Genomic DNA, 20,428 nt, shown 5'->3' on the forward strand with positions numbered 1-20,428 from the left:
CTCTAAACGCCAGTGGCGTATTGTACATAGGAAAGCTATTGTTTTATCTTATTCTAGCTCAATGCACTGTATGATGATTTGTTCCGTATAAACTGTAGGCAACACAAACTTTTCACTGTAACTTAATAAACCAGTACTTTCTGAAACTGCCAGGATCACCTGGAAAACAGTTGCTCTGAGAGAACTGTATCCCAAGCAGGAACCATTCAGCTGTAATGTCCTGCTTCTTTGCTGGGATTACTGCAAGATCATTTAGTATATCAGGAACCAACTGTTCTGCTTCCAACACTGCCTGCTGTCTTAACTCAACAACAGGACAGAACAATCTCACTGTCTCTCTGTCCATTGGAATTGGGTGCAACATTGTCGAGACAACTGGGCCTCAGGCAATGACATCCTACTGAGGAAATACATTGACAGGGTTTGACAGAAGGTAGAGCTATGGCTCCTATCACAGGCTGCAATGTAAGCATATCAAGACATTAAGAAATAATTTTTTGAAATTATAGAACAATTTGCTTTCTCCTTTGCCTCCTGATCTGCTAAAAATTCTGATTAAAATGCACAGGGATCCACTCCTATACAAGGTAATTTTCCCAGTGTGATATGAAAAAACTTTATCGAGACTGGTCTCTGAAGTATAGCAACAAAGCATAGAGACAGGCATAATGCCATCTGTCAGCAAGCCCCAGATTTGGAGGACTTCCTTTTGGCCAAATGGCTGATTGCCAGTTGTTTTCTTCAGATTTGATTGCCAGCAGCTTCCTTCAGCACTGTTTGGGAGATCAGCCTCAGTGCTTCCAGCAATGGTGAAAAGTTCAATAAAGGGCAAAACTTGTTCCAGGTCGACGTGAAAAGTTGGAGGCCCAAGGGACTGCAGATGCAAACATCTGGACCAACTGGAGGAACTCGGAGTCAGGCACCATTTGCGGGGCTGGTGAGTGGAACTGCTAACATCTTGGATCGAAACCCTGTGTCAGGACTGAGAGTGGAGAGGGGAGGCAGCGAGCACAAAGTGAAGAGTGGAGTGCTGAGACAGGAGCCTGAGGTGACTGGTGAGCTGAGGAAGAGTGAAGAGTGGAATGCTGAGACAGGAGCCTGAGGTGACTGGAGAGCTGAGGAAGAGTGAAGAGTGGAGTACTGAGACAGGAGCCTGAGGTGACTGGTGAGCTGAGGAAGAGTGAAGAGTGGAGTGCTGAGACAGGAGCCTGAGGTGACTGGTGAGCTGAGGAAGAGTGAAGAGTGGAATGCTGAGACAGGAGCCTGAGGTGACTGGAGAGCTGAGGAAGAGTGAAGAGTGGAGTACTGAGACAGGAGCCTGAGGTGACTGGTGAGCTGAGGAAGAGTGAAGAGTGGAGTGCTGAGACAGGAGCCTGAGGTGACTGGAGAGCTGAGGAAGAATGAAGAGTGGAGTGTGGAGACAGGAGCCTGAAGTGACTGGTGAGCTGAGGAAGAGTGGAGTGCTGAGACAGGAGCCTGAGGTGACTGGAGAGCTGAGGAAGAATGAAGAGTGGAGTGTGGAGACAGGAGCCTGAAGTGACTGGTGAGCTGAGGAAGAGTGAAGAGTGGAGTGCTGAGACAGGAGCCTGAGGTGATTGGTGAGCTGAGGAAGAGTGAAAGAGGATGTACGGGTTACACAAGCTAGGGGAGGGAAGGTGAGGGTGGCAATTGAGAAACTGATGGAGCAAGGAGGAGACGAGGGTTGCCCCTTCACCCTCAGCTCCTAGATGGCTTTCAGACATTATATTTATCCTTTACACTCACTCTGGCCTGGCATTTATTAAATTTATTAGTCTCACCACATTAAATCTAACTACAGTATCTTATGTTTGCACTCCCTTCTTTACAACATTAGCAATGGTGACTTCTTTCAACCAGCCCCTAAACACTCCCAACTTTAACTCTAACTCAAGCACGAGGAAATCTGCAGATGCTGGAAATTCAAGCAACACATAAGAAATGCTGGTGAACGCAGCAGTGCAGGCAGCATTTATAGGAAGAGGTACATTCGACGTTTCGGGCCAAGACCCTTCATCCTGATGAAGGGACTCTGCCCGAAACGTTGACTGTACCTCTTCCTATAGATGCTGCCTGGCCTGCTGCGTTCACCAGCAATTTTTACGTGTGTTGCTTAATTCTAACTCCCCCGCAAAGCCACTTTTGCTGAGCTTGTGTACAGACATCCAGCACTCAACTTTCAGCCTGCCATCCTCTCTTTACCTCACTCCGAGGTGCACGAAGACAAAAGCCCATGCTAACAGTGCTGCAATAACACATCTGGCCATTAATACAGGAACATTATGTACCATTTGCAAGTTCGCCAGTCTCCGATCTCTGGACAGAGGTTTCATTTGTCCCACCGCCAAAGCTGACTCGCGGCCGAGGTACGGGGCGTGGTGTTGCCACGGGTGACATTGCAGAGTCAACGGTTTTCCTTGGAACGGGAACAGGAAGAGTTTTCAGCTGCTCTTCAGCAGCTTCTTTGCTCACTTTTGTGTGGCTTGTGTCTGGGGTTTGGTCGTTGCATCTGGCGGGCGGCTCTGAGGTGTTGGTGCTCTCGGCAGCGATGTCCGTCTCCATCACTACTGCCAGCTGCTGCTCATTTGGGGAAATAAGCAGGTCAGGCTGTGTCCCTGATTCAGGCTGCGTCCCTGATTCAGGCTGCTTACTGATACCATTCTCAGTTTGATCTTTGCAAACAGACTGGTCCGCTGACCTCCGCGTTGCCTCTGGCATTTGAGACTCCACACTAGGTTTTGATGTTTCCTTTAAGTCTGTGCTGTTGGAAAGTTTTGGGATTTTGTCAGTACTGGGATGATAGTGCTCAGAAGGCACTGAGGGTGAAAGGCCGCTCCCTGGACGGCATGATTTCTCACCACTTTCCTCCGCATTTAGTTCCGCTCTTTTCATCGGGCTGGGACCATAGTTATCGGATGCTTCTGTCGGCACCTGGGAATGGTGCGGTGTCCGTGGACTAGCTGATGAAACTGTCTGAGCTGGTAGAGATCCATGGTACGACGGCAGGCTCGGACCGGACACAGGTCGCTGCGGCTGCCCAGCGACCCGTCCTCGATGGTGTGTACATACGAAAGTGCCTGAATGTGCACCTGGCTTGTAGGCTCCAGGGAGCAAAGTGCTAGAACACTCCTTACACCTGAAGAAAAACAGGACAGAAATAATCAGATCAACACGGCAGATCAAGGGTGAGCAAGTAGGACATTACATAACTCTGGCAAAGATACAATTATTCCAAAATCAATGAATCTGATGCGGTTCGAACCTCACCCCACTAAAATCGTGTCAGTAACGCTAACAGTAGTCCTAGAATGGTAGAAGAAATGGTTTAAGCTGAGGAAACTGTGGGCAGAGCTAAAAATGGTGCCATAGGGCAACTTCCCCAGCCCATCAGCAGAACAGTTTAAATTCTTCTTCTAATGTCCCTATTTTCCTTTTCAAGCTGGCTGGGGTCCTGTCTGAGGAGTCCGTGATCTACAGCTGCACTCAAACTGTAGCTCTGCATGGCAGGCATGTTCCCGTTCTTGGCGCTCGCCGATCGGCCATGTTTTCGACACCTCCAGGAGCATCCTGGAAGACAGGTGTCTTCGGGGTGCAGCCTAGAGTGGCTGCGTGGACCCGATTTCTCACCAGTCTCATGAACTGAAGGGTTGCGGGGAGCCGGCACATCGAGATGGCGAGTGGGGCTGTCCAAGGCTTCTGTACTCGGGGGATCGTGTTCTCTCTCTCTCTCGATGGTGAGTTTGCTGCTGATTATTGAGTCGGGGGAACCCGAAATAAAAGTGGTGCTACAGACTGTAATATCGAAATAGTGACTGCTTGTCTCCCCGCTCGCAGTGGATATCTTTCTCTCCCTTGTTAGCGAGAGTGAGAGAGTCCGAGGGATGTCAAGACTGTTGGAACAAACAGTACTTTTTGATGAACTGTAGACTATGGTCTCTCTTTAGAGCTTTACTCTTGCTTGCAAGGTAGGTGGTGGGTGGTGGGTGTGCTGATGCTCTCTGTAAGAATAAGTTGGGGTGGAGGAGGGGAGAGGGAGGCTGCTTGTGCATGGGAGGGAGGCAGGAGGCTTTGGGGTTCTAACATTTTTTGTGTCATTCATTCTTCGGGGTTTTTCTTCTGCCTCAAGAATGTCTGTGAAGAGTAAGAATTTCAGGTTGTGTACTCTATACATTCTCACATATTAAATGAAACCACTGAACCATCATTATTTTTACATTTTCATGTGTCCAATACTCCCAAGCTAATAATCCTGATTTTTTTGTTTAGCTAAGCATCAAAGGTAGAAGGTTTTCACCTCAGACCAAGTTTGAAAAATGGCCAAATCAATGTTAATATAACCTCATTTATCAGTCAGCCTATTTGCACTCCAAGGTGACTTTGGTCACACTTTCTCAGCCCATATCAGGAGAAAGAATGGGGTTGCTTGATTTCATTACGGACAAACGTGACAGAGGCTGGGTCTCAGTCCAAAGCTGAGACCAAGTGGGTTGGTGGAGTGGGTCAAGAGGTCAACTCGCCCAGCGTTGGATTCACGTGACAATGTGCTCTTTGGCCAGTCATCACAGCGTAAGGGTCCTGCTGCAGTGATGCAGTCTCAGCCAGCCATTCAACAGAGAATGTGGAACAGTACAGCACAGGAACTGGCCTTCGGCCCATAATGTCTTTGTCAACCATGCCAACTTAGACTAATCTCATCCTCTGACACACAACCTCTTATGTATCTGACTAAGTGCCTCTTAAATATTGTTAACCAAATAAGAATCGAGTTTATTATCACTGACATATGTTGTCAGATTTGTTTTGCAGTGGAAGAACGGTGCAAGACACAAAAAATTACTATAGACTGCAATAAGATATAAACAAACAAGTAACTAAATGGCTTGACAGGAGAGCAAATTAGTGAGGTAGAGTTCATGGACCATTCAGAAATATGATGACGGAGGGAAAAAAGCTGCTTCTGAAATGTCTGGTGTGTGTGTGTCTTCAGGCTCCATACCTCATCCCTGATGGTGGCAATGAGAGGATGGCATGTCCTGGGCAGTGACAGTCATTAACCCCTGATGGTATCAATGAGAGGATGGCATATCCTGGGGGGGGGGGGGGGGGGGTGAAGGTCATTAATGATGGATGCTGCCTTCTTGACGCATTGCCTATTGAAGATGTCCTCAGTGGTGGGGACTCTGGTGTTCATGATGGAACTGGCTGAATCCACAACCCTCTGCGGGTTTTTTTTGGATCCTGTGCATTGAACTTTCCGAACAAGGCAGTGATGTAACCACTCAGAACGACCTCCACACACATCTGCAGAAAATGTGCTAGTCTTTGGCGACATACCAAATCTCCTCAGACTGCTAATAAAATACAGCTGCTGGCATGCCTTAATAGTGATTGCATCAATATGTTGGGCCCAGGATAGAACTTCAGAGATGGTGACATCTATAGCAGTTGCTTTCATCACTTGCCCTGGCCACAGTGTTAAAAAAAAAAATGTACTTCACATATCTGCTTTAGACTTTCCCCTCTCACCACAAAGCTAATCCCTCTAGTACTTGACATTTCCACCCTAGGAAAAAGAATATGTATTCTATGCCTTTCATAAATGTATACACTTCTATCAGATTGCACTTCAGCTTCTGCTGCTTTAGAGAAAACAATCCAGTTTGTGCAACCTCTCCTCATAGCTAATACTCTCTAATCCAGACAACATCCTGGTGGACCCTCCTGCACCCCCTTCAAAGTTTCCAGATCCTTCCTGTATTAAAGCGGTCATTCCTGCACATGCTGCTTCAAATGTGGCATATCATGGTTCACGAAGATGACTCCAGGATTGAATGGCTTGTCATATGAAGAGCAATTGATTTAGAAGAATGAGGGGTGACCTCATTGAAACCTATTGAATGGTGAAAGGCCTTGATAGAGTGGACGAGAAGAGGATGTTTCCTTTGGTGGAAGAGTCTAAGACCAGAGGACACAGCCTCAGAACAGAGAGGTGCCCTTTTAGAACGGAGATGAGGAGGAATTTCTTTAGCCAGAGTGGTGATTCTGTGGAATTCTTTGCCACAGGCAGCTGTGGAGGCCAAGTCTTTATGCATTTTTAAGGCAGAAGACTGCGAATGAGAGGAAAATTGGATCAGCCATGATGAAATGACGGAGGAGACGTGCTGGGCCAAATGGCCTAATTCTGCTCTTGTATCTTATGATCAAACTTGTATACAGCTGCACGTGACATGCCAACTTAAACTTAATGCCCTGATCAATGACAGCAAGAATGTTGTATGTCTTCTTTACCACCTGATCCACTTGTGCTGTCACTTTCAGTGAGCTATGGACACTGTTCCCTCTAAGCTGTGCGGGTGCATGGCTGAGCAGTAACTGAAATGCTCCCGCACATACAGCCTTTGTTGTTGTTAGCTGAAATTTTCTTTTATATGTTAATATAATTTTGAAATCTATGTTAATATAATTGTTAAGTATCCTGTAATTAATTGTGTTAATGGATATACTCCATAAATTTTCTAAATAATAAACATACCAAACCTTTACTTTGAAACATTTTAAAGCTTCAATGTATTTATGTTGTCATTGTTTCAAGTTACAACATTGTTACAAACTGTAACAATAAACACAGAACGGAAGACGTAGTTTATTGTTAATAAACTGCCAGTTTGCTGAATGCCAACACCGTCCAGTAAAAACATATTACTTCTGCAACTGTGCCTGCCAATTGCTTTGACAGGCTGATGTTGTTTACTTGTGTTGTGAGTTGAGGCTTGTGTTTGTCTGATGTGCATATTACAAAAAAAAAGCAAGTGCCATGCAGTTTTCAGGCCATGGAAAAATATCCTGCTTAGAGCAACGGTTGGTCCATGTAGCAGTAAAAAAAAAAATTTAGTGGGAATGTTGGCTATTGACTTGTACCCCGAGACCCCCCTGTACATTGATGTTCCTAAAGGTTCTGCCATTTTCTGTGCACTTTCCCTTTACAGTGGACCTCCTCAGAGTGTAACAAATCACAAATGTCCAGGTTAAACTCCATCTGAAAACTTTCTGCCATATTTTCCTGCTGTACCTTCCTCACTGTCCACAACTCCACAATTTTCAGGTGTTTCATAAGATAAGTTTACAATTCACCCCCAATTACAATTTCACTCACAATACCCAGTCTACAGCATGACCTGAATAACATTGTTGGCAAAGTTATGACTCAACAAGAAAAAAAATGAGCCACAATATGAATGAATACCTATATGGGGGGGGGGGGGGGTCACTTTTTTCCCCACTGAAAATCAGAACTCTAATGGACCAGCTAGATCAGCACCAGTCACAACAGCAATCAGAAGCTGCATACTCTCAAACAGGTGGCTGATCAAGTCAGGTCAATGCTCAAGTCAGGAGTCTGTTGTGTAGGACACTCAGAGTGATGCAACTGTAGTTGATGTCCCTGCAGCTCCACGCTAAACACAGCACAGCAGATTGACTAGTGTTGCTGCTGGACTCTCACCCTTCCCCTCCACTACTGGTGCAATGCTTCCTATGGTGTGGGAGTCAAAGACCAGAGGACACCGCCTCCGCCTCAGAATAATATTTAAAGCAGAGGTTGATATTTAGCTTGGTTGTATTTTACCAATATCCTATATTTGTTTGCTATCTTATACGTGCGAGGACTAAGTCTCAAGCCACGGTGTCGCTTGTTTACAGCCGCCAGGAGAGACGTGTTGAAGCCGCCGTGAAGCGGCGTCCAGGCTGCGCTCCATCCCACTCCCCTCCCCCCCCCCCACCCCCACACACAGTGTTCACTCAGCAAAAGACAAGCTCTATTGTGGGTTGATTGCAGATTTCTGTGGCATTCATGGTTCAGGTCTGGACTTTATTGCACGGCTGTATCTTACTGATATTTTTATGAGCTTGCTATCTTATACATGCTATGTGCGCCTTGTGTTGTGTGTGACTGTTGGTATTGTGTTTTGTACCTTGGGCCCGAAGTAACTCTGTCTTGTTTGGCTGTATTCATGTATGGTCGAATTACGATTAAAATTTAATTGAATTGAATAGGTTCTTAATTAGTCAGGGCATGAAGGGATTCGGGGAGAAGGTAGGAGATTGGGGCTGAAAGGGAAAATGAATCAGCCATGATGAAATGGCAGAGCAGACTTGATGGGCCAAATAGCCTAATTTTGCTCCTATATCTTGTGGTCTACAATTTAAAGGACATAATACAACCCTTCACAGGTTCTCAATAGCACCTCGTTCACCAAGAGGGGAAACAATTAAGAAGCAATACCAGCATCAAATCACAACACCATCCTGACATCACCATCCCCTATTGTTGCAAGATCGGGATCCTAGGAGTTCATAAATGACTACTTTGTGGCAATGGCGTTGGTTCGTGGACTGGAGTGATTCAAGGAGAAATGCCACCTCCTTCTGTAAGAGGAAAAGCAAAGCCAACGTCACCCTATCCCAGTAACATGTCAGTGAGGTTTATGATCTGTAAACGTTGTTAACAATGGATTGGTATTGCGGCCAATTTCACTACAGGAAGCAGCCTTGCTCAAAAAAGCATTACTGTTACTGCAACGCTTCCTGTCATTTCCCATTACCTAAAGCAGTTGCGATGGTAAAGTTTTCCATCCACCAAGTATCGTTGCACCAAGTGAACGTGCTTGTTGCAAATTGCACATGTGCTGCTCAGTGTGTTCCGCTGGGGCCTCTCGTCAGCTGCCACTGGGGAGTCACTCTGCTGGGCAATAAAACATGAAAGTTAGAAATGACGCTGCCAACACTAAACAATTCAGAGAGATCCTGCAGGAAGCAAACAGACAGCCAGCAACAGGACACTGACTGCAGGACAAGTACAAATATTCAGACTTCATTCTGCTTTGTCGACATTTAATGTCCACGTAGACTTCCTTCTGACCTTCTACGTATAACCCATCAAGTGCTTTATCCATCAGTGATATCTGCCTCAAATACTTGTGGCATTGAGTACAACGTTCTAACTACTCTCTGGGTAATACTCAATTACATTTAGTAACTTCCTTAAACTTCCTCTGCAAAGGTACCCCACTTAACCCTTTCATATATACACAATGCCCACTTTTTTATTTACACTTGCTCATTAATGGAAATACCTAATCAATCATTTGCAAAAACTCAGTGCATAAAAGCATGCAGACATGGCCAAGAGGTTCAGTTGTTATTCAGACCACCAAACATCAGAATGGGAAAGAAATGTGATCCAAGTGACTTTGACCGTGGAATGATTATTGGTGCCGATGGGGTGGTTTGAGCGTCTCAGAAACAGCTGATCTCCTGGGATTTTCACACTCAGCGGTCTCTAGAGTTTACAGAGAATAGTGTGAGAAACAAAAAAAACATCCAGTGAGCCGCAGTTGTGTGGGCAGGAACGCCTTGTTAATGAGAGAGGTCAGAGGAGAAAGGTCAGACTGGTTCAAGAAGACAGGAAGTCAAATAGCCGTGCGACATGCAGAAGAGCATCCCTAAATGCACAAGACATCAAACCTTGAAGTGGATAGGCTACAGAAGGCCACTCTGGGCTCCACTCCTGTACCTAGTAACGTGGCCACTGAGTGCATTTATAAATCACCAACAGGTCCTTGTGCTCCTCCCACCATTAAAGTCAAGGTTTTTTCAGAAGAGATCAGAGATCCGTTTAATTTGTCCTCATAAGCTTAACCCACCTGGTCTTTGTATTCCTTTAATAACAGAGGCCAGAACAACGTACAGTAAGTACTACAAGTTTATGCAGCTTGTGATACAATGAAAATGTAATCATATGAAATGGCTGGTGGCTATGGGCTTCTGTTGCATAGCAATGAATGTTATGTTTTGTGAATACTACAGAAGTTTTTTTTTAATCATTGTGTCGCACCAGACAGTCAGCCATTCTTGTCTGGCGCGTGGTGTCAGGATTGGTCTCCTTTCGGATTAACCAAGTCACGATATGAATGTTCCTGACTCGACCCTTGTTTTTTTTACGAGGCCGAGTGGCTAGCTTGACGCTCAACCTAGCACGGATGGAAAGCGTGCGCGGGGGGCGTGGGAGAGGGTGGCTCGACTTGGATTTGAACTCGGGAGCCTTCGCTTCAGAGTCCGGTGCTGATGCCATTGCACCACCAGCCGGCCAATACTACACACGTTAGAGAAATCAATCCTGTAGATATGATAGTGCCAATACACAATCTGGCTGCACAAATTGTTGCACTGTGTTCTGTCCAATACGCAAAATGTTGAACTTTGAATGGCCAAACCAGGGCAGGTCTTACATGACGAGCGTTAGGGCACCGAGAGTGCAGCAGAACAGGGGGATCTGGGATTACAGATTCATAATTCCTTCAAAGTGGCATCACAGGGTCATAAAGAGAACTTTTGACATTCATAAATCAGAGGATTGAGGACTAGAATTGGGATGTTATGAGAAGTTGTGTGCAGTTCTGGTCATCTACCTACAAGGAAAGGTACCAATAAAACTGAAAGGGTACACAGAAAATTTACGATGACGTTGCTGGGACTCGGGGACCCGAGTTACAGGTGAGGACTTACTTAATAAGTGAGGACTTAATAAGTGAGGAATTAATAAATGAGGACTTAATAAGTTAGGACTTAATAAGTTAGGACTTAATAAGTTAGGACTTAATAAGTTAGGACTTCATTCCCTGGAGCGCAGAGAATGAGGGGAGATTTGATAAAGGTATACAAAATTATGAGGGAGATATACAGAGTAAATACAAGCAGGCTTTTTTATTGAGGTTGGGTGAGATAAGAACTAGAGGTCATGGGTTAACAATGAAAGGTGAAATATTTAAGGGGAACATGAGTGTTGTTTGATATCACTGTCAATAACAGCTTCTATCACTTTACTGAGGACAGTAGCTGCCTGGCTGGTATTAGTCAGAGGGATTTGTCATGCACCTTATAAACAAGATGTATTAGGATAATGCCCCACATTGTTAGGGAGCTGCCAATGTTGTAATTGTATTGGACTGGCTTGATCGGAGCTGCAATCCCAAAATGGGATGTTATATTATCTCATGGCATTTGCTGTAACAGTGCTCTCAGCCTATCACAGAAAGCACTGAATTGGCTGAAGACTGGCTTGTGTGTGATGCTGGGACCTCATGAGGAATCTGAGAGGGACTCCCCACCTGGCAGTTCTGGGGGACCATGCTTGCAAATGCTTCTGCCTTTCCTTCAGCGTCACGTGCCAGACCCTGCCACAAATGAGATTACAGATGAGCGTCCTCTCGTCATTAACTCGTCGCTCATCACCAACTCAGTGTGGCAGAGCTGCAAACTTTCGATCTGACCTGTGGGTTACGGAATGACATGCCATTGCTCACTCTTCTGTTAAGAATACATTACAACTTCATCAATGTTACATCCCTGCAACTCCGACCCTGCCCTCCTCCATTTCTCATCAAACCAACGATGAACCCAACGTTTATTAATTCTAATGCAATGATAATTCTGATTCTCTTTCCATAGATGCTTCTTGATCTGTTGATCATCTCAAACACTGTCTGCTAAATTCCTTATTTCCAGTGTTTTACTGAATCTCCAGGTGGGCACTATACAATATATTGCTCATTGTCAATGGCTCTGTTCAGGGTGATTCTGTAGTGCCTATACCATGGCATTGTCTCAGCTGTTTTGAGCACCAAAGTGGTAGTCCATTCACTCTGTTGGACTTTCACCAGTTTTCAATTCTGCTCCAATTCATGCGTAGCTGTTTAAGAGCAGTGAGAACTGATCCTGGCTGACAATAAATGGGCCTTGGTTCCTGAACAAACTTAAATGCTAGTCATGTGTACAACAAGGCCACAGTAAGATTTTGTGAGGAAGCATTGGACTTCTACTGAAGGCACACAGATGTGACACCACAGACCACTGCCGAGTTGGTTTGGAGCAGTCCCTTACTACTGGTTGCCTTATACATTTGTCCACGATTATTGGCAAATATTTCTTCGTGTCCTTGCAACAGATCACACAAATAATTTGAGGAACACTCCTCTGAAATTTCCCAGCTTATCCTTATCCTCAGCCTCACCACTTTCCTCACCAGAATCCAACTTTTACCATGCCAAGATTTTCCCCTTTAGCTCGGCACTTTTTCTTGAAACATGATGCCCTTTTGAAAACCTTTCCCTCCTAAAACAATATGATGTAGGTGATTAAGAGGCTCTTTGATAGGGAAATGAATGTGCAGAGAATGAAGGGGTATGGACATTGCCTAGGCAGAGAGGAAGGGATTCAAGCAGTGAATTACTAATTTAATTAGTTTGGCAGAACATTGTGGACCAAGCAGTCTATTTGTATGCTAAGCTATTCAATGTTCTAAGTCACTATTGAAAATGAAGTATTAGGTGTCCGAGTGGACTTCAGGGTGAATGAATCCTCGGGGCCTGAAACATATACACAGTTGCTATGGGGTAGGTGGGGGAGATTAAAGGTACAGATTGGTGAGGCCCTGACAGACACTTTTAGATCCCCGATAGACTTCGATTCAGATTGGGGCAGCATGGTACCGTAGTGGTTAGCATAACACTTTACAGTACACAAAACTGGGTTCAATTCCTGCTATCGCCTGTAAGGAGTTTGTACGTTCTCCCTGTGGCCACATGGGTTTCCTTCCACAGTCCAAAGATGTTAAGTAGGTAAACTGGTCATCGTTGATTGTCCCGTGATTGGCTCGGGTTAAATTGGGGATTGCTGGGCAGCGCAGCTCGAAGGGCCTGTTCCACACTGTATGTCAATAAATAAATAAATAAACACTTTCCAAAGGAAATTGCTGCTAATAAAACAGTGCAGTACAGTATGGGCCCCTCGCCTATGATGGTGTGTCAACATATCTAAACCCGATCAATCTAATCCCTTCCTCCTACACCAGCCACAACCCTCCATTTTTCTTCTATCACTGTGTTTATCTAACAGTCTCTTAAAATTAAATGTTCAGCCTCAACACTAACCCCAGCAGTACATTCACCACTCTGTTAAAAAATAACAACCTCTGACATCTCCGCTAAACCCCCCTCCACTCATTTATTATTAGCCACTGCCGCTCTGAGGAAAAGGTGCTGACTCTCTGTTCTGCCTATGCCTCTCCTAATGCTATGCTCCTCTAGCACATCATCTCTCATTCTCCTTCACTCCAAAGAGAAAAAGCCCTAGCTCACTCAACCTTTCCATGTAAGGCATGTTCTCTAATCCAGGCCAAATATAAAACATCACAGATATAGGCCTAATGTCATTTCAATGGTAATTACAGTCACCCAGTCAGGTTACACATTACCAACAGACGTACATGTGGTGAGAGGACTTGCTTGTTCACAGTGACCACTTTCTTAACTGATGGTTCCGATGGTGATATCGCAGCTGGTCTCTTCATGGTGGGAGGAACACCAGCTGTGGAAAGAAAATAATTTTACTGACAGTCTTCAAAATCCAAACAGGATAATCGTCACTTGCCTCACGTGCTGGATCCTGTCTCACATTCACCTGGCTGGGCTAGTGGTTTCTAAATGCCATCTTCCGGGAGGGACTACTGCACAGGACTGAAAGAAGCTGCAGAAGGTTGTACATCTAGTCAGCTCCATCTTGGGTACTAGCCTACAAAGTACCCAGGACATCTTTAGGGAGCAGTGTCTCAGAAAGGCAGTGTCCATTATTAAAGACCCCCAGCACCCAGGGCATGCCCTTTTCTTACTGTTATCATCAGGTAGGAGGTACAGAAGCCTGAAGGCACACACTCAGCGATACAGGAACAGCTTCTTCCCCTCTGCCGTCCAATTCCTAAATGGACTTTGAAGCTTTGAACACTACCTCACTTTTTAAAAAATATACAGTATTTCTGTTTTTGCACATTTTTAATAATCTATTCAATATATGTAATTGATTTACTTGTTTATTTATTATGATTTATTTTATTTATTATTTTTTCTCTCTAAGCTAGATTATGTATTGAACTGCTGCTGCTGCTGTTAACAAATTTCACGTCATGTTGGTGATAATGAAGCTGGTTCTGATTCATTTGTTCGTCTCCAGTCTAATATATTAATACATGATTACATGTCAATATTATTCAACAACATGCTGCCTCAGAAGATTCACTGACAGTTTCAGGAAATAGATTGTAAAACTACACAGGAGGGCAGTGATAATTCCAGGAGATGGGTTCAAGTCCAGGATGTTTTCTAGGCTGATGCTTGTGTTACTGGGAGAACAAGTGAGCTCTCAACAGCCAGAGGAGTCATTCTTCACCACAGGCCTCATCTACCTTCTCAGAAGGTTCCATAAGATTCTATTGTGCTATTCAAGGTAAAGCAGAGAGCTAACAGCCTTGGTCACAGCAAGGACTAGGCCTCAAGCCGCAGTGTCACCTGTCTGCAGCCACCCAGGGGGAGGCGTTGGAGTCGGGCACACCACCAGTGGGGGCACCGATTCCATACTGGAGTCAGTGCTGCCCCTAGTGTTCATTTGGCAAAAGTCAAGCAGTATTGAGTTTGACCGCAGACTGCTGCAACATTCATGGACTCAGGGAACTGGACTATATTTTTTGTGTAATTATATTTTACTACTATCTTATATGTGCTTTGCTTTCTGCTGTGTATTACTATTGGTACTGCATCGCACACCTTGGCCCTGGAATAATGTTGTTTCATTTGGTTATATTCATGGGTATTCATGCATGGTTGAATGACAATTAAACTTGAACTACAGGCACAATAGTTTAGGACAGAAGGAGGCCATTCACCCAGGCACTCCTGAAAAACAACACATCCCTCAATGCTTTCACCTTCGGCCATTCATCCAATTTGCTGCAGATAGCCGCAAATGAATCTATCTTCTCCCCTATCAACTGGTGCATTCTAAATGCAAAGTTGAGGACGAACGTCAATGCAAACAACCTGTAGAATTTTTACACGGACATGAAGTGTGAAAGCTATTTATATAGACGTTTGCACTAAAATACAAACCATAACAAAGATTACAGCTGCAGTCTGCAAGTCTAATGTGCAGAATGACACAAAAACCAGCCACCAGTTGACAGAAAGTGTGTAGCCACAACCTCAGAGTAACAGGGCCCACGGATTCTCCTATTTATAAAACTAATAACTCCTTAAAGCTTGCGTGACCAGTTTTAACACTGGTGTCTTTGCTGCTGGCTTTTAGTTTCCAAAACTTTCGATCCTTTTAATTTCAATAGGATTCTTTCCTACTTCTTTGCCTTGTTACACAGTGCTGTGCAAAAGCCTTAGACACACACACACACACACACACACACACACACACACACACACATATATATATATATATAAAAAAGCTAACACTTTTGCACAGTCCTGTAGTAATTTTATGTATTGTATTATACTGCTGCAAAAAAAAAATCACGACATATGCGAGTGATGATAAACCTGATTCTGACATGGGTGTCTATTGTGGATTGAGGCAAGGAGAAGGGAATCATGGTTGGAAAAAGGGGACGGGGGAGGAGAGGAAGCGGGAAGCACCACAGAGATATTCCATAATGATCAATAAACCAATTGACCTTGCCTGGTGTCTCTGGACTTCTTGTGTCTGCACTTGCGCCACTCTCTGCCCCGTCACTCCTTATCTACCACCTGTCCCACCCCTCTCCTGGGGTTCTCTACCCTCACCATTACTGACATCCTTTACTCTCACTAGATTTACAAACTCTCTCTCCGTTCCACGTTGACAAATACAGTATTGTTCAAAAGCCTTAGGCACCCTAGCTCTACATATATGCCTGAGACTTTTGCACAGTACTATATTGTGGTGGATATTGCTTAACAAGACAATTAGTAATCACAATTGCTGAAGTTTGTTTTTCTGAAACCTGTAATAACTTGTAGAGTTTGAACAGCACCGCAACTATTCTTTGTAACTCGTCATATTTAACTTTGGGCTAAATTACTTTATTTCATTGACTTAATCTTTGAGGGTCTAACTGAATAAATTAAGAAATGAATCAACATTCCGAAGTGTGCACAGGTGCCGCGGCTCCATACCGTGAGTCTGGTTGGTGAAGTAATTGTAGAGCTGAGACACGTAGGTAAGGATGCTGAGCCGATCCGGAACACGCATTGCCACCATGTCTTCTGCGTCCAAAAGTGCAGGAATTCCCAGCTCCTGCTCTGCCACTTCAAATGCCTATGGAGACACAAACATGCTTCGTGAAGGTGCTCAGTGATTAAAGGAAGAGCTTGGATTGAACTCTTTCAGCGCTACAAGTAAGTTGACTTTGCTGGATCTTGAGAAAGCTGAGGAACTGAAACTCATCTGCAGATCAGAGACTTTATAATTGCCCACACTGAATAGAGGGTAGGAGGGCAATCATGTCAGAATCACTTTCGAGTCACTAGTAAATAGATGTTATGACTGCCTGTTTGTTGGTTGCATGGAGCAAGGAATCGCCTGGTCTTTGCATTAGTGGGACACCTCCAGTAGCAATTATATAGACCACAGAGGTTTTCGGAGCACCTACACTACTGAATGACTGGGGCACTGGGCAAGTGAATGTGTGGGACCGATTGGGAGCTAGAATTCTAATACTAGGAGGGGCAGGAGGGAAAGAGGGGAACTGTACCAACACACACAACACGCTGCAGGAACTCAGCAGGTCGGGCAGCATCTGTGGAAACGAACAATCAACGTTTCGGGCCAAGACCCTTCATCAAGACTGAAGAGGGAGGGGGCAGGGGCCCGATAAAGAAGGTGGGGGGAGGGTGGGAAGGAGAAGGCTGGTAGGTTCCAGGTGAAAAACCAGTAAGGGGAAAGATAAAGGGGTGGGGGAGGGGAAGCAGGGAGGGGATAGGCAGGAAAGGTGAAGGAGGAATAGGGGAAAGCACAATGGGTAGTAGAAGGAGGTGGAACCATGAGGGAGGTGATAGGCAGCTGAGGGAGGGGACAGAGTGAAATAGGGATAGGGGAAGGGAGGGGGAGGGAATTACCGGAAGCTGGAGAATTCTATGTTCATACCAAGGGGCTGGAGACTACCCAGACGGTATATGAGGTGTTGCTCCTCCAACTGAATGCTTGAATCTCTTGCCTCAGTAGCTTTTAAAATTTCATCCTCTAAGTTGCAGCTCCTTTAAAAATAGTGCTTCTAATTTGTTGAAAACTCCTTTTTTTGAAGGGTTTGGTTTCAATCCATTTTGTTGAAAGTCACGCTCCTGCTTTGATACTAATTTGCTAGTAGCCTTTTACAGCACCTGTACTCTGCTTTTATGGTGCCTGTGATTCATGATACAAAGCAATCCACCCCCAAGTTCAGAATGAATATCTGCTGGGGGTGGGGCAAGAAATTGTTAACATTCAGGATGAATTGTCCCAATGCAGGGTTGAAACTTATTAAGAGATACAAAGTGGAAGATGCCATTCTGGCCCAACGAGCCACCCTGCCCAACAATCCACCTATTAAATCCTATTAAAACAGAACAATTTACAATGACCAAGTAACATACTATCTGGGTACATCTTTAGACTGTGGGAGGAATCTGGAGCACCCGGTGGAAACCCACGCATTCACGGGAAGACTGTACAAATTCTCTTACAGAGGACACGGGAATTGAACTTTGAACTCCGACACCCTGAGCTCTAATAGCATCACGCTAACTGCTATGCTGTGTCGATGATTCCTTTCCTCTTACAGGTATTGCTCAATGCTGAGTTCCTCCACTGGACTGACTGCTGCTCCAGGTTACAGCACCTATAGCTTTGTGCCTCCAAATAAGTACGTCTGTAGCAAACCAAATCAGCCCCAACTCCCCATGTGCACACCTGTGCAGGTAGATTTACAGCAGGCAGAAAGCCCCATATTCAATTGATTATCTGTGCACTCCGTCGATCCAATTAATAATCACAGAACCTGATTTTGAGGACTAGAGTCATCAGCCAAGTTACATGGTCACACTCGACTGGGCCAATATTCACTGGTGGAAGAGGTGGAAGTCTGCCAGGACTTTGGCATGCTTGTCAAGATTTTGTTGAGCTGGTGAATGATTGTTTGGATGATCTGCTCAGAGTTCAGGTTCAGATAATTCTCAAATTCTCATTTACAACCTTGCTAAATTCATCTTTTGTTTTTATCGTGTCCCATAACCATCTTCATTTTCCTTCCAGTATCATTCCTAATATCATTCAATTTCTGGCATACTGTTAATTTTTTTTTGTCCTTTGCTCCTCTACTAACTGCAGCCTAAACCTTGCATCTGTTCACGTTGAAAACTTGGTTCAACCTCTGGTGAAAGACTATGACTCTGAAACATTAACTGTTAAAGTATTTAAAAAACGTAAACACAAGGAATTCTGCAGATGCTGGAAATTCAAGCAACACACATCAAAGTTGCTGGAGAATGCAGCAGGCCAGGCAGCATCTCTCCCCCTCCCCTTCCCACTTTCAAATCTCTTACTAGCTCTTCCTTCAATTAGTCCTGACGAAGGGTCTCGGCCCGAAACATCGACTGTACCTCTTCCTAGAGATGCTGCCTGGCCTGCTGCGTTCACCAGCAACTTTGATGTGTGTTGTTTAAGTATTTTCTGTTTTTATTAGTCATGCTAGATGTAAGCTTTCTAAACAAACTTTACAGCTGATTTTCCACCAATATGCTCCAGCTCTTAAAACCCTGTCGTCTCCTAAAAGCCAGTTTCAGTTATGGTGACCAGACCCTGTCGGGTTTACTACATCCTTCAGAGAAGGAACTCTGGTGCCTTTGCCGAGTTTGCCCTTTATTTGATTCCAGTATCAAAGCCTCTACTTTCTTACAAGTTTTAAAAGATATGACAATTCATCTAAAACTTTGACGAACTTCTATAGACTAGAAGTCACATGCCTTGCGCACAGTTCAAACAGATAAAATCATTACACAGTGCATTGAGGTCAATTATAATAGAAGGAATTTCTGCAGGGAGCAGCCTGCACTGAGTCACCATGGTCTAGTGGGGCAGTTCTCCAGCCTCTAGCAGGACAGTGTGCAGTAGATGTGGGATTCCCTTTGTCCTGCTGAAGAGTCTCGGCCCGAAATGTCGACTGTACTCTTTTCCATAGACGTTGCCTGGCCTGCTGAGCTCCTCCAGCATTTTGTGTGTGTATTGCTTGGATTTCCAGCATCTGCAGACTTTCTCTTGTTTGTGTATACATTACACAGTACATTTCCACGCACATGTGTTAAATAAAAATGATATTAATCTGAACTTTATAAGCCACATTCTGCTGTATGCTTCCACGAATGAATCAACCTCCCCGGCATCCAGGACATCTTGAAGGAGCGATGCTTCAAAAAGGCAGCATCCACCATTAAGAACCCTATCACTCAGAACCTGCCCTCTTCTGATTGCTGCCATTGGGGGGTTGGGGGGAGTGCAGGAGCCTGAAGGCACACACTCCGTGATTCAGGAACAGCTTCTTCCCCTCTGCAATCAGATTTCTGAATGGGCACTGAACCCATAAACACTACCTCACCACTCCCCCCCACCTTTGCATTACTTATTTAACTTTTTAAATATCTTTTGTATCAATAGTTCCTGCTGCAATTTAAGCTTTTATGTATTACAATATACTGCTGCCATAACAACAAATTTCACGACATATACCAGTGATATTAAACCGGATTCTGATATTGACTTGGAGCTGAGCTGCTGAATGTATCATTGGCATCCCGCAGCTGACTGGAGTTGGAATGAGCATGGGTCTGGAGTGGTGGTGACATTGGTTTAGCAATTTGCCATTCACCATGTTCCTTAGCTTCAGCCCTGTAGGAAGTTTGTTAGAGAAGACTTTCAAGACAGATTGAGAAAAGTTAGCAATGCAGCCTGCTCAGTCCCAGCTTGCAGTGGTCTTGTGTGGACCCACTGGGCAGGACCACGACATCGTGCAGTAAATGTGGGATGGACACTGCTTTGAGCACTGCCGCTTTACAGAAGGGTTCGTCACAGTGACTTTAATTGACGAAGTCTTCTCTGAGTGTAAAGAAAGCTCAGGATGGTGGTTGATGCCACTGTCTGTATTTTTCTTGGAGTAGTCACAAAGTGATCATCATGTCCATGCCTCCAAGATGGACAGATCCTGCAGTGTGACTCATGGTCTTGGGATATTATTGTCACATGTCATGAATACAGTTCAGACAGATAAAATCATTACACAGGGTATTGAGGTCGATTATAATTAGGGTTGCCAACTGTCCCGTATTAGCCGGGGCATCCTGTATATTTGGCTAAATTGGTTTGTCCCATACGGGACCGCCCTTGTCCTGTATTTCCCCCGCTAAGGTAGAGCGTTCCTATGAAATCGTTCGTAAGCCAAAATGGCGTAAAGCGAAGATGCAATTACCATTAATTTATATGGGAAAAATTTTTGAGCGTTCCCAGACCCAAA

The 20,428-nt window shown here is 44.6% G+C and overlaps 1 protein-coding gene across 2 annotated transcripts in view; it reads right to left on the reverse strand.

Annotated features, from left to right (window-relative positions):
* Positions 1–20,428, reverse strand: part of micall1a (MICAL-like 1a) — a 97,688-nt gene that overhangs the window by 36,157 nt on the left and 41,103 nt on the right. For both annotated transcript variants that reach the window (XM_072271811.1, XM_072271812.1), the window contains exons 3-6: positions 16,065–16,206; positions 13,340–13,440; positions 8,619–8,755; positions 2,307–3,154 (exon numbers count right to left, since the gene is read on the reverse strand). In XM_072271811.1, coding sequence (XP_072127912.1) covers positions 2,307–3,154; positions 8,619–8,755; positions 13,340–13,440; positions 16,065–16,206 — 1,228 coding nt within the window. The remainder of the gene's footprint in view (positions 1–2,306; positions 3,155–8,618; positions 8,756–13,339; positions 13,441–16,064; positions 16,207–20,428) is intronic.

Source organism: Mobula birostris, chromosome 11 (assembly GCF_030028105.1).
Source record: "Mobula birostris isolate sMobBir1 chromosome 11, sMobBir1.hap1, whole genome shotgun sequence".
NCBI classification, from domain to species: domain Eukaryota; kingdom Metazoa; phylum Chordata; class Chondrichthyes; order Myliobatiformes; family Myliobatidae; genus Mobula; species Mobula birostris.